General features: G+C 34.7%; 1 protein-coding gene across 1 annotated transcript; it reads left to right on the forward strand.

Annotated features, from left to right (window-relative positions):
• The first annotated feature begins 12469 nt into the window (after positions 1 to 12469).
• On the forward strand, positions 12470 to 12991 carry LOC149174985 (uncharacterized). Its single transcript, XM_089421027.1, has one exon. It carries the CDS (start codon positions 12470 to 12472, stop codon positions 12989 to 12991), a length of 522 nt encoding a protein of 173 aa, XP_089277153.1.
• The last annotated feature ends 448 nt before the right edge of the window (positions 12992 to 13439 follow it).

The following is a 13439-nucleotide window of genomic DNA, read 5'->3' on the forward strand; positions in this document are numbered from 1 at the left end:
AACTGAGTTGCAATGCATCAGTTAGCAGTGGTGATGCTATGGACAACATTTTGAGAGGGAGCTGCAGTATATATGTAGTAGTGGTAGTGGTTGTGTCATGGGATGTAGTACAGGAAGTAGCAGTGCAGTGGATTTGGGGTAGCAGGTCTAGCATCAGCACAAGAGGACTGATGCGGAGGATCAATGTGATGCTTCTATGGTGAAGCATTACTAGAGCACATTCCTCACTAAGAGGGAGTGTTTATTTTTCATGGAATTGGATGTGATCTAGCCATGAAATTTGGTGGAGAGGCTAAGACGCATGAGATCTCCAAGACCCAAAAATAGTTTGGACAAATTCCACCCAGATGAAGAGGTATTAAAATAATTAAAATTTTTAATGGGTTCCTAAGTCTAAACTTAGGAAAATAAAAATATTAATGTGTCTTAATATAAAATGGGTGAGAAAGTTCTAAATAACAAGGATCAAGTGAGATCTAATCTTAGCCATTGATCAGGGACTTAATCTCGGCCATTGAATCGTGAATAGGAAAAGTATAAGAAGAGGCTTGAGGGTCAGTTGGAGATACACCAAGAGAAATCAAGAATTTGGTTTTATGGGGTTGGGTTTGTTGAGGAAATCAAGTTAGAGGTCAGTTGAAGTGAGGGATAGTTAAGAAAGGGATTTTGATCCAAGGCTAAAGAATACATAGAATAGAGGCAGTAAAGTGTAGGGAGAGAGAATGCAGGCCAAAGAGGGCTGACGCAAAGGCTGTAGGATCTAGTGCAGAGCACGCAAAGGGCCATAGGGGATGATGTAGAATCCGTAGAGGCTAATGCAGAGGATGTAGATGGCGTCAGAGGTAGCGCCGGGAGATTCTGTGGGGTAGATTGGGAGCTGATTAACAGATCCTAAGCCGGGAGAGGGTGACATAGTTCCAGAGAGGGTGACGCAGTTCTAGAGTAGTGCTTGGAGTAGTATTCACTGTCCAGCACAAGGCACAGTTAGAGTCACTGTGGGGTTGATCATCTGGTTGCTGATTTGCCAAAATATCTGTCTCCGGATATAGGTACTACTGTCGAGTACATTCTCTATTGGGTGAACCATTTTTGGCACCCTAGTTGTATTCACAAAATCTTCTTAATAATAAAACCCTCATATATGCTGCATTGATTTTCCCTCATTGGGTTTTTCCGGGGATGATTGTCCAAAAATAATGGTGTCCCTTGTGTTATTGTTTCTATTTACTTCAGTGCATGAACTATGTATCTGTGAAGGTTGCATTTGTGTGTACTTCTATATTTATACAATTAAATAGCTTGTTAATGTAAAGAACAAGTAGGAGATAGTAATCTAGAGATTGTAGTAGGGTTTCTGATGTGTTAGATTCAAAAATTTTCACACTTAATAGTTTTGAATAAAATTTGCAATGATCATATGATAGTGGACATAATTTATTCATCTTCCAACAAATATTGACTTAAGACAAGGAAAGAGCCCCTATTTTAGCATAAAAAATGTCATGTATCTCAAGTATTATGAAGGATTTTTAAATGTAATAGGCAAACCAATATATGATAGACCCAAGTGCAACATGGAAATCTTATTGGATATGTTGAGGAAATGCATATACGATTCCCATTAAATCATGAAATGAGGATAGATGGGATATTATTTGGATGGAAATGACCACCTTAGATACCTTCTTTGGTAGTATACATAAGTCAATTATTTGTGTTAAGGTTGATTGGTGAAGCCTAGATCATGGAATTACATCGAAAAACTATTAAAGAATTATTGGGTACCAAATCCCTAGAACATAGAAGTTGTGTATATTGTAGCTGATGCCATAGTTTGGTCATAAAGAAAAAATAAAGAAAAATGAGGATACCATTACATTAGGTGGAAATGATTCAAGAATGAAATTTTGTTCTTGGAAGAATAATTAATATTTATGTAAAAGAAATTTTTAATGTTTGTCACATAACATTTGTGGGATTCATATTTATTTTTTTGTCAGTCGAACCCACGGGGATTTGAACTTTGAATCTCATGCTTTTACATATTAATTCATAACAAGGCGATCGCCAATTGAGCTACACCTCATGGGATTTTTGTGTATAGCCTCAAAGTAAAATTGGTTACAAGTCATGCATGCAAGTTGCGAAATATGACCAATGACCTGGTTGAAATGCAGCTTGCTACAAGTTCTTCTTATAGCGAAAGTTGTTCAAGTCACAAAGATTTTTATCCTTGGGGACTCACTTATTATTATTCAATATATTTAGAATTGAACTTGGCATAAAAAGAAAGAAAGAGTTTTTAAATGAAGTTAAACCTAGGGTCGAAATTCAACATAGAAATCTTGTATGCCTACAGCGTTGTTGCATAGAGAGATTAGTAAGATTGTTTGTCTATGAATACTTACCCAATAAGAGCCTTGATCAAATTTTATTTTGTGAGTGGCTTCCATTTTATTACGAAAGTAGATGGAAAATTAAAATTATTATTGTTTGAACAAGCATATTCATATTATGCCAAATTAATTAATGTCTTGCATGGATACATACCCAATCAAACGCAACCAGCTTGATTGGGGGAAACGTTACAATATAATAATCAGAGTAGCTCGTGGGCTTCTTTATCTTCATTAGGACTCGAGACTGTGCATTATTCATTGGGATGTTAAAGCAAGCAATGTGTTGTTGGACAAGGAACTGAACCCTAAGGTAGCTCAAGAAAAGATAGAAAAGATAGATCAATGCCTTAACCTCAGATCCATTTCTCCTGAGTTTGGCCCACAACTTCTCCTCAAACCAATATATATGCAATTGTACCCATAGAAACCAGCATATGTAGATGACTACGCTTCCTGAAACTCGCGTATAACCACCTTTGTCTGAAAAAGATAGGATTTATCAGCAAGATGATGCAGCAACTACTCCCAGCTTCTGTTTGAGATATTCAAATGTCTCTTTGGGTAGTGGTTTAGTGAATATATCAACAACTTGTTCTTTGGAGGGAAAATACTCCAATTTGACCTTTTGTTCAAGCACTTGTTCACGTAGAAAATGATATTTGATGGGTATGTGCTTGGTCTTGGAATGCATGACTGGATTCTTTGAAATATTGATGGCACTTGTATTATCACGTAGAATGGAGATGAGTGGAGTACATGTGATCTGAATGTCTTGAAATGTTTGAATCATCCAAAGTAGTTGTGTGTAGCAAGATGCAGCAACCACATATTCTGCTTCAGTTGTAGATAATGCAGTTGAACTTTGTTTCTTGCTGAACCAAGACACTAACCTAGAACCCATATAGAATGCACCACCACTAGTGCTTTTTCTGTCATCAACGCTTCCTACCCAATCTGCATCTGTGTATGCATGAAGTGTAAGATCTGTATCGCTAGGATACCAAAAACCAAAATTTTGTGTTCCTTGAAGATATTTGAAGATCCTTTTGACTACCTAAAGGTGTGATTCCTTTGGATTTTCTTGGAATCTTCCAACTATTCCTACTGCATGCATGATGTCCGATTGAGTACTTATTAGATAAAGCAGACTGCCAATCATGGATCTGTAAGTTGGTTGATGTACTACTGCTAATTCATCATTTGAGCTGAGACTGCATCGTGTTACCATTGGGGTACATACTGGTTTAGAATCTTCCATGTCATACTTTTTCAATATCTGTTTGAGATATTTGGTTTGTGATAGAAAATTACCATCTTTATTTTGTTGAACTTGTAGACCAAGAAAATATGTAAGCTCACCAAGCAGGGACGTTTCAAATTCTTGGTGCATTACTTAAGAAAAATTCCAACTCATGGATTCTTCATTGCTACCAAAAATGATATAATCAACATAACAACAATTATTAGAAATTTATTATTGTCAATCTTTGTATATAGATTGCTATCAGTCGATCCCTTTAAAAAGCATTCTTGGTGGAGATATTTGTCAATACGGTAATACCAGGCCCTCGGAGCTTGTTTAAGACCATAGAGAGCCTTTCTGAGTCTACATACAAGTTTTGCATCATTTCCAAGAATGAATCCGTCTAGTTGCTTAATATAGACTTCTTCTTCTAAGTCTCCATTAAGAAAGGCAAATTTTACATCCATTTGGTATACTTTGAATTTCGGAAAACTAGAAAGTGCAAGAAACATTCTTATGGCTTCAAGTCTAGCAACAGGTGCAAAATTTTCTTCAAAATCTATACCTTCTTGTTGAGAATATCCTTTACAAACAAGTCTGGCCTTGTTTCTAATAACTTCTCCATTTTCATTTAGTTTGTTTTTGAATATCCATTTAGTTCGTATGAGATTCTTATCATGAGGTTTAGTAACTAATTCCCAAGTATTATTCTTTTCAATTTTCTCAATTTCTTCATTCATGGCCTTGACCCAAAATTCATCTTTGCATGTTTCATTTACATTTTGAGGTTTGGAGGAAGATAGTAATGATAGATAGCTTGAAACTTCTGTAATAGTTCTTCTTGTCTGCACACCTGCCTCTTTCTGTCCCAAAATTTGAGTCTCTGGATGATTTTTCTGAACATACCTAGACGGAGTCTCCTCTTCTACCATTATCTCTTCTTCTGGTGCTTCATTGGTTTCTTCTTTAGAATTATTGTGATTTGATGTGGGAAGATAATCCTCATCTTCTTCATAATATTTGGTTTTTATCTGTTTTGGATTTTTGCATGCTTCATCAACCACAACATCAATACTTCCAATAATTTTTCCAAGTCTTTTATTATAACTTTTATATCCTTTACTTTGGGAAGAGCAACCAAGAAGAATACCTTCATCTGCTCTGGGTTCAAACTTACCAAGTTTTTCATCAGTCCTTTTGATACAACATTTTCTTCCAAAAACTTTGAAGTATTTTACAGTAGGAGTCTTACCATACCAAAGTTCATATGGAGTTTGAGTGTTGTTTACCCGAACATTTTCTTGGTTGATAATAGTGACAACAGCGAATGCAGCGTCACCTGAGAAGGTTGCAGGAGTTCCAAACTCATCTAGCATAGCATGAGCCATTTGTTGAACAGTTCTATTCATCCTTTCTACCACTCTGTTTTGCTGAGGAGTCCTTGTAGTGGAGAACTGCCTTTTTATTCCATGTTGTTCACGAAAGTCAAAGAATTCATCCGAGGTAAATTCCCCTCCTTGATCAAATCTGAGGCATTTGATTTTGCAATCAGATTCATTTTAAACCAAAGCTTTGAAGGCTTTGAACTTTTCAAATGCTTCATCTTTATGCTTTAGAAGACCTATCCAACACATTCTGGAAAAATCATTAATAAATAATATAAATTATTCTTCTCCATGAGGTGACATTTTCCTTGATGGTCCACATAAATCAGTATGAACAAGTTCAAGAGGCTTACTAGCCGATCCTTCCTTTTTAGGAAAGTGTGATTTGGTTTGCTTACCGAATTGACATGATTTTCATATTGTATTTTCAGGAGTGCTAATATCAAGAAGATCATGAACAACCTCGAATCTACATGCTTTTCTTATTTGAGAAAAGCTTAGATGCCCCAATCTTTTGTGCCATAGCCAGTGTTCATCATTTTTTCATATATAACACTATTGTTGTCCTCCCTTGAGTATGTATAAGTTGTTTGGAGTTCGTGTACCTTTGATCACGGTTTCTCCTATATCAAGCTCATGAACAACACATCTGTTTGATCGAAATACTACTTCATTTCCTTGATCACACATTTGACTGACACTCAACAGGTTATGCTTTAGACCATCAACATACATAACATTCCCAGCTTCAAACTTTTCTTTTAAGAAAATAGAGCCTTTACCTTTTATGACAGCAGGAGTGTCATTTCCAAATGAGACCTTCTTTTCCTTTTCTAAGGCACCATATGAGTGAAGTTTTTGTTTGTCACCTGTCATGTGTTTTGAGCATCCACTATTGATGTGCCACTGATTTTCTTGTCCTTCTGCATACAAGGCTATGCCACATCTTTCTGTTTGTGGTTCTTTCTTTCTCAATATTTTGGGTATTAATGGAGTTTGCTCCTTTTGAGATATTTGAGGAAATTTACTCCTACATTCAGATTCTTCATGACCAAAGTGTTGCAGATAGAGCATTCTATTTCATTTTCAAGAAGAGAAAAATTATTGTAGGACCTTTTCATGATCCCTGTCACATTCCTTTGATTTCGTGCTTCTCTAGTCATGATGGTCTTGCAAGCAACACATTGAGCAGCTTTATGTCCAAAGTTATGACATGAAAAACATTGGCCATTAAGGAAGTTCCCACAATTATCGAATCTATTGACCTGGTGATTATAGTTGTTATTGATATTCATCCTTGAAGCAGATTGAGTATGATTTACCTGAGGTTGGTTGTGGCTTATGTTCATACTTGAAGTAAATTGAGCCTGATTTACCTGGTGATCTGCTTTATGCCTTTGTTGACGATTGTCAAACTGTTCACTGCTCTTTGCTGCATCAAGATAGCTTTTAGTGGAGGTTGACGGCTTATGTGCTTGAGATTCTTCTTCAGTATATCCAAGACCTCCCTTATCAGAGGAGAACATTGCACTTTGATAATTTCATTTAAGGGTTTTGATCCTTTAGCAAATCTAAGATTGAGAGCTTTTGTTTTCTCATGATCCTTTCTTAGACCCACAATTTCACATTCTAGTTTTTCATTGTGTTTTTCTCTTTCAGCAAGTTGGAACGTCAAAGTATCTATAATCATATTATTTTCTTATAAACAGATTTTGAGTTTAGAGATTTCTTCATAAAGTTCATCTTCTTCCAAAACATCCAATAAATGATCATCTTCATAAGCCATCAAAAGTCTATAGTCATTACTATTTTCATCTTCATCACTAATTGATAAACCATCGCTATCTTCATGAGTATAGTAGCTCTTCTTACTTACACTTTGTTTTCTATTCCATTTTGCATATTCCTTCCCTTTATCAAATTTATCTTTATCAGGACATCTGGTATCATAATGACTGACTCTTCCACAAGCAAAACATTTGAAAGGTAGTTTACCTCTAAATCTTTCGGAACCCCATTGAAGATTCTTGAAAAAGTTTACTTCCTCTTCTTCTTCTGAAAGATGTCCTGATTCATTGAGTTCTTCTTTTCCTTTTGCTAAATCTTTAAATGTGGCTTCTCTCGTATCTGATGGACCTCCCTTTCTCATCTCAAAGGCAATTAAGATTCCATGTAGTTGTGTCATAGTAATAGTCTATAGATCTTGCTTTTCTTCTATGGTAGATGCTTTTGATTCAAACTTAGTAGACAAGGATCTTAAAACTTTTTCAACTCAAGTAACTTCCTTTATCTCTTCACCTGGATTCCTCATGCAATTAACAATCTCATCTATACGTAAGAAGTATCTAGCTATACTTTTATCACTATGCATCTTGAGAGTTTCATATTGAATTCTGAGAGTTTGCAGTTTAGCACATTTTACCTGAGAGTCTCCTTCATAGCTTAGAACGATTTTGTCCCATATTTCTTTGGCGGATTTGAGCTATTGAACTTTGACAAACTCTGATTGTGATAGACTTCCCAACAATGTATTAACAACCTTGGCATTGGTTTCAAATTTCTTTTTACCTGCTGTATCTGTAGGAATTGCTGATGGAAATGTATATCCTCCTTCCACGATTTCCTACACATCTGTTCCAAGAGATTGAAGATAGGTTGTGGTTCTTACCTTCTAATAAACAAATTTTCTTCCATCAAATATTGGCATTCTGATGGATCCCCTACTTTCTTGATTAGTCACGATGATGGATCTTCCTTCAAGTGATCAAGCTTCTTCTAAAGGAGCTGCTCTGATACCAATTGTTGGAAATCATGCTAAGAGGGGGGGTGAATCAATATTATCAGATTAATAATTTAATTTTCAAAAATAATTTTTATATGCTACTTCAGCTTAGTGAACTAGCATGTATACGCAACTATACTTAATGAAACCAACGTATATGCAGAGATCTGTTGATTTACCCAAATTATCATGCATTGATCTTTAACCAGTATATCAGGAATTCATTAGAAAGTGCAGTAAAAAGAAGAATAAAAAATCACACACAAGAAACACACATGAACACCAAGATATAAGGTGGAAACCCAATGTGGGTGAAAACCACCTATTGCTGTTGTCTCTGTCTTCTTTTAATAATAAGAAAATATGTTCACAAATTTTGAACTGGTGTAGTCTTATACCAGTATGTAGGCTTCTACCTGCAGAAGGCTACAACCTTCTCTCGTTCTCCAGCTTCCACTAGAAGGGAGCTACAACCCCCTAGCTCTTGTACTAGCTGATATGTTTACTAGTATGTAGGTGACGGCCTATAGAAGGCTACAACCTTCTCTTTTCTTCCAGGGACCGCGTTTCATAAATTTTCAGGCTGGATCCATCAATAACATCATTCAATCATCAAGTATATCTGCATCAACCAATCTCCTTCTGAACCAACCACAACTAAATCAATCAATCACTTTGACAACCCATCAATCTATTCCTTCAGAATGCTATCACCAGAATACAATAACCAGAACCCAAGCCAGAACTCAGAACACTACATTAACAAACAAAAGCAACTAAAACATATTTTATAAGGTATATGCTACTTCCAAGTGTCGAACCTGCATGTACACGTGCTTTACTCAAATCCCACCAGCGTATACATATGCAAATATAAATTTAGAGTTCCGCAGCTATTGCAAACTTTAGTTATACCCAGACCATATCATTTACAAAATAATATATGCGTCAATGCTCAAATCTAGAATATACATGAGTGTCAACACAAAAGACAATACACTTTACACGTTAAGATCCTGATTCATCATTAGATCTGATTAGCTAAGGTTCATCCTTGGTTCAAATCCAGCTTGCACCATAACCCAATAATCTACGTACTAGATCTCACACTTCATCCAATATTCGATACTTGCACACCTTGGCCTAATGATATTCTCCTCCTTTTATAGCTTTAGGCCTTTCTCAATACCATGGACCAAAACCATTTAGGACCAATACCTAGGGTCAATACCTCGGACCAGATACCTTGGACGAATACCATGGATCAAAATACCATGGACCAAATACTTCAGACCAAAAACTTGGTTTTTCAAGGTATACATGACTTTCCTTCTGTGAAAGTGCATGTGTACGTATACGCGACTTGTATACAGTGAACCCACTTGTATACATGGCTGCCAATGATGAACCTGCATATACCTCTCTTTCTTCATTCTGCGAAGTCTAATTTCTAACTCTGTGTTGTTAACGTGTTGTACGGTGATCTGTCATCTGAGTGAGTTTCCATCAAGGACAACACCTATGTCATAATGCCAACAGGACTTTGTAGAGAACCGCCATGGACTAGTTTAATGTTGCAAAATATATATGGATATTTCAACAATCCAATAAGTTAATGAAGCAAGGAAATTGGAATAAAAAAATAAAATAAATATGAATATATGTGTCATAATAATAACCAAATTCTATGTGGTATCTACAACAATATGTGTTTCAATCTTTGTATATTCTAACATACGAAAGTTTCAATTTTTTAAAGGATATTTGACCTAGGTCAATTCTTTGTGTTCATTATTGAATCTCTCAGAGTTTTGTCTATCGTATCAAAAAAGTGTTAATGTGGAGTTCATAGTCACTAGAACATCTTCTAAACTTTTTCACATCCATCTAATTAGATGGAGGCCTAGTATTTTCATGCCAGAAATTCTAGATTACTCCCTTAACTACAATTTTCTTTTGGATTTCAGGCATCTGTGGTTCATTTCTTTTAAGTTGAATCTCGAAGTACCCAAAATAACAATCATACTTGTCAATGTTTCAAATCCCAACAGGGATCCATCATCGGGACAATTATTGAATGATGATCGTAGAAGAGATTAGTGAGAGTATAAATAGTATTAAGATAATTTGATTTCAAAGAGATGTGGTTGGCTTTAAAAAAAATTATTTATCTTTTTTATTTTTATTTTTTTATTTATAATCATTATTAGCCATGTTTAAAGTTTTATTATAATTTTATAGTAAATTGTATTTTATTATTTTCATTTTTATTATTAAAAGATCTTTTAATAAATATTTTTTATTATTATTAATAGATTTTGTATAGTGTTATTATAATGCACCAATTTTATAATGTTTAATTAGATTAATTAGTTAAATAGATTCTATTAAAAAATTTAGTTATTATTATATCTTAATTCTAATTAATAATTAATTAACTGAATCATAATTATTATAATAATCAAATTTATATTTAATAATGATAATTAATTTTTGAATATTGTTTTTGTACTAAGTAATTTTTTAGGAAATCAACTCACATAGAAAGTTACCTGCACGCTAAGTCATACCATCACCCGTCCTAGAAGCTTTTTGTCCTTAACACGCATGCCATTAGAGCCCTTTGAATTTCTAACTCTGAGCATCTTGAGGAAGAGAAAAAGCATTTGTCTTCGATATTTAAGGGTATAGAATATAAAGAAAAAGATATTAGGAGAGCTATAGAAACAACAGAAAGGAGAGTGTTTTCCCAGGACCCTTAAGCCCAAAACCCACCTTAGTGTGATAGAGTTTTCCTACCATATATTCAAGGGGTGACAGATAATATTGCCAAAATATTGAAAAGGAAAGACATAGTCACTTAGTTCTCAGCACTTGGAACAATAAAACAAGATATGAGGTCTGTCAAGGATGATATTGATATACATCAACTCAAAGGAGTTTATAAAATTGATTGTTCTTGTGGAAAATGTTACATTGGTGTAACAAGGCACTCTCTACAGAAAATATTAAAGGAGCATGGAGTAGATATTAAGAATGGAACCTCTCATACGTCGGCCCTTGCAGAGCACTCCTCTAAAACGAAACACCAGGTTTGTTTGGAGAGCACCTCAATTATCATAAGAGAAGAACAATACCATAGACGAAAGATTAGGGAGGCTCTTGAAATTATAAAACACCCACAAAATCTCAACAGAGACAACAACATCGAGATTAGTGGACTTTGGCTTCCTTTAATCAAAAGGAGTAGGGCCACCACTGCATCTTAGGTAATCATGTAACTGCTCCTCTCCTATTATAATTTTTTGATCTCATATTAAAGATAAAATTAAAAATTAAAAATAAAAATAGTCATTATTATGATTCTTAATAATAATTATCATTATTATTATTTAGTATTTATAATAATTATTATTAAAAGATTAGTTATAATAATAATAGGAATAATTCATTTATAATAATTATTATTATTAGTATCATTAAATATTTATAATAACAATTAATTATTATAATATCATTTAGCTTACTAATCAATCATTTTAGAATTAATATATATTAACAACTAGTCATTGTATTATTAATTAGTTAATTAATCAATCAATTAATTTATAACAAAATAATTTCAATTTATCCTATACTAAAAATAAGCTAATTAAGTATCAATATTGACTATTAAACATTTACAATAGTAATTAGTATCTAATTATAATACCTAGTAACTAATTAATTAATAAAATCTAATAAAATTAGTTATATTATTATAATAATTAAAATAAAATAAATTTGTCTTTTATTAATAATAATATTAAAAATTAATTATCATTATTAAATATAAATTTGATTACTATAATAATTATGAATCAATTAATTTATTTATTAATTAGAATTAAGATATAATAATAAATAAAAGTTTTAATAGAATCTATTTAACTAATTAATCTAATTAAACATTACAAAATTGGCACATTATAATAACACTATACAAAGTCTATCAATACTAATAAAAACTATTTATTAAAAGATCTTTTAATAAGAAAAATGAAAATAATAAAATACAATTTATTATAAAATTATAATAAAACTTTAAACATGGTTAGTAATTATTATAATTTTTTCAAGGAAGAGATGAAAACCATCCTAGACGGGGTCGAGAGGAGTCGAGGAGCGATTTCAGGGTTTCCCATGTGCTGATTTCTGTGCAGGGCTGGAAGCAGTTTCCTCTCGTTTCACAGCACTGTATCGCAAAGGTCTAGAGTTGACCGACCGAATGGGGGCAGAGGGGTCCAGTGGGACCCCTACTTTCAAACAGATAATCATGCAGAAGCAAAGACAAAATAAGTATGAAGGAGTCAGGATTTCAGGGCTTGATAATAACAAGTAGAATGGCAGAAGAAATAAGGAGAAAATACAAGGAGAAACTGACAAGCCAGACAGCACAACGGAAGGCAAAGGCATAGAGGGTGAAATATCGACAGGAACAAAAGACAAAGTAACCTCAATAATTAAATCATCAGAAAAAGAGGAGCGACAAGCTGAGGAAGACAGGGAGCAAACTGACAACAGGCAAGGAAAGTCAGAAAAGGAAGGGGAGACAAGCACAAGACCCAATATATACTCTGCATCAAGTGGGGTCTGCAAACCAAAAAAGACCAGTAACCTCATGGTAGTAATTACTGACCTAGAGATTCAGGCTTACAGAGAGCACATGGCAAAGCATGCTGTCATTTGTAAATTTATGGGCATTTGGCCATCTGAAAGGACTCTTTGTCATTGGATTAGACAACAATGGAAGCTGAGAGGGGATGTTAAGCTTCATCTGCGAGCCAAGGGCTTCTTCTCAGTTGTATTCTCCAACCTAGAAGACAAGGATAGAATTTTTGAGGGGGGTCCATACATTTTGGCTTCAGCTGGCCTATACATGCAACCATGGAAACCAAACTTCGCCCGAGAAAAAGGATCTTTCACCCAAGTCCCCGTTTGGATTCGTTTGTTCTCTCTCCCAATAGATTATTGGGGTCTGAATGCCTTGAAACAAATTGGAGACCAGTTGGGAACATTCATCAAGGCCTCGGAAGCAACAGTACAAAAGAGATATACATCTTATGCCAGAATATGTGTTGAAATGGATGTTTCTGGGGCACTGCATGAGGGGCTCTGGCTGGAATACAGGGACGAGGATTAATTTCAAGCCATAGATTATGAGCAGATTCCCTTCTGATGCTGCAAGTGTCATGAACACGGGCATTTGATGAGAGATTGTCCTCAGATTCGGAAGGAAGCAGAAACCGAAACAACACAAGCCTACAAAGACAAAGAAACCTTCATAAAACCCAAGTCTAGACAGAGAGCAAATAGAAGGAAGAACATTAAAGGTCACACAGACAGAAACAACCACAGCAACCCTTTTATGATCTTAGATCTTGAAACAGATTCGGAGGATAAGCACAAAACCCTAGCATCAGATGCAGGGCAGGATGAAAAGGAAGAACCACCCAGGGAAGGAACGGATGAAGGGGACCTCAACAATGAAGTTCAAATGCAGGAGAGAACAGAGGAAACAGAAGAAGAAACTGACATGCTCACCAGTGATGGCAGAAGCGAAGATCAAGAATGGGAAGAGGCACTAGCTA

Source organism: Pinus tabuliformis, chromosome 4_1 (genome assembly GCF_031772625.1).
Source record: "Pinus tabuliformis cultivar Carrire ecotype Pingquan chromosome 4_1, CPIR1, whole genome shotgun sequence".
Taxonomy (NCBI): domain Eukaryota; kingdom Viridiplantae; phylum Streptophyta; class Pinopsida; order Pinales; family Pinaceae; genus Pinus; species Pinus tabuliformis.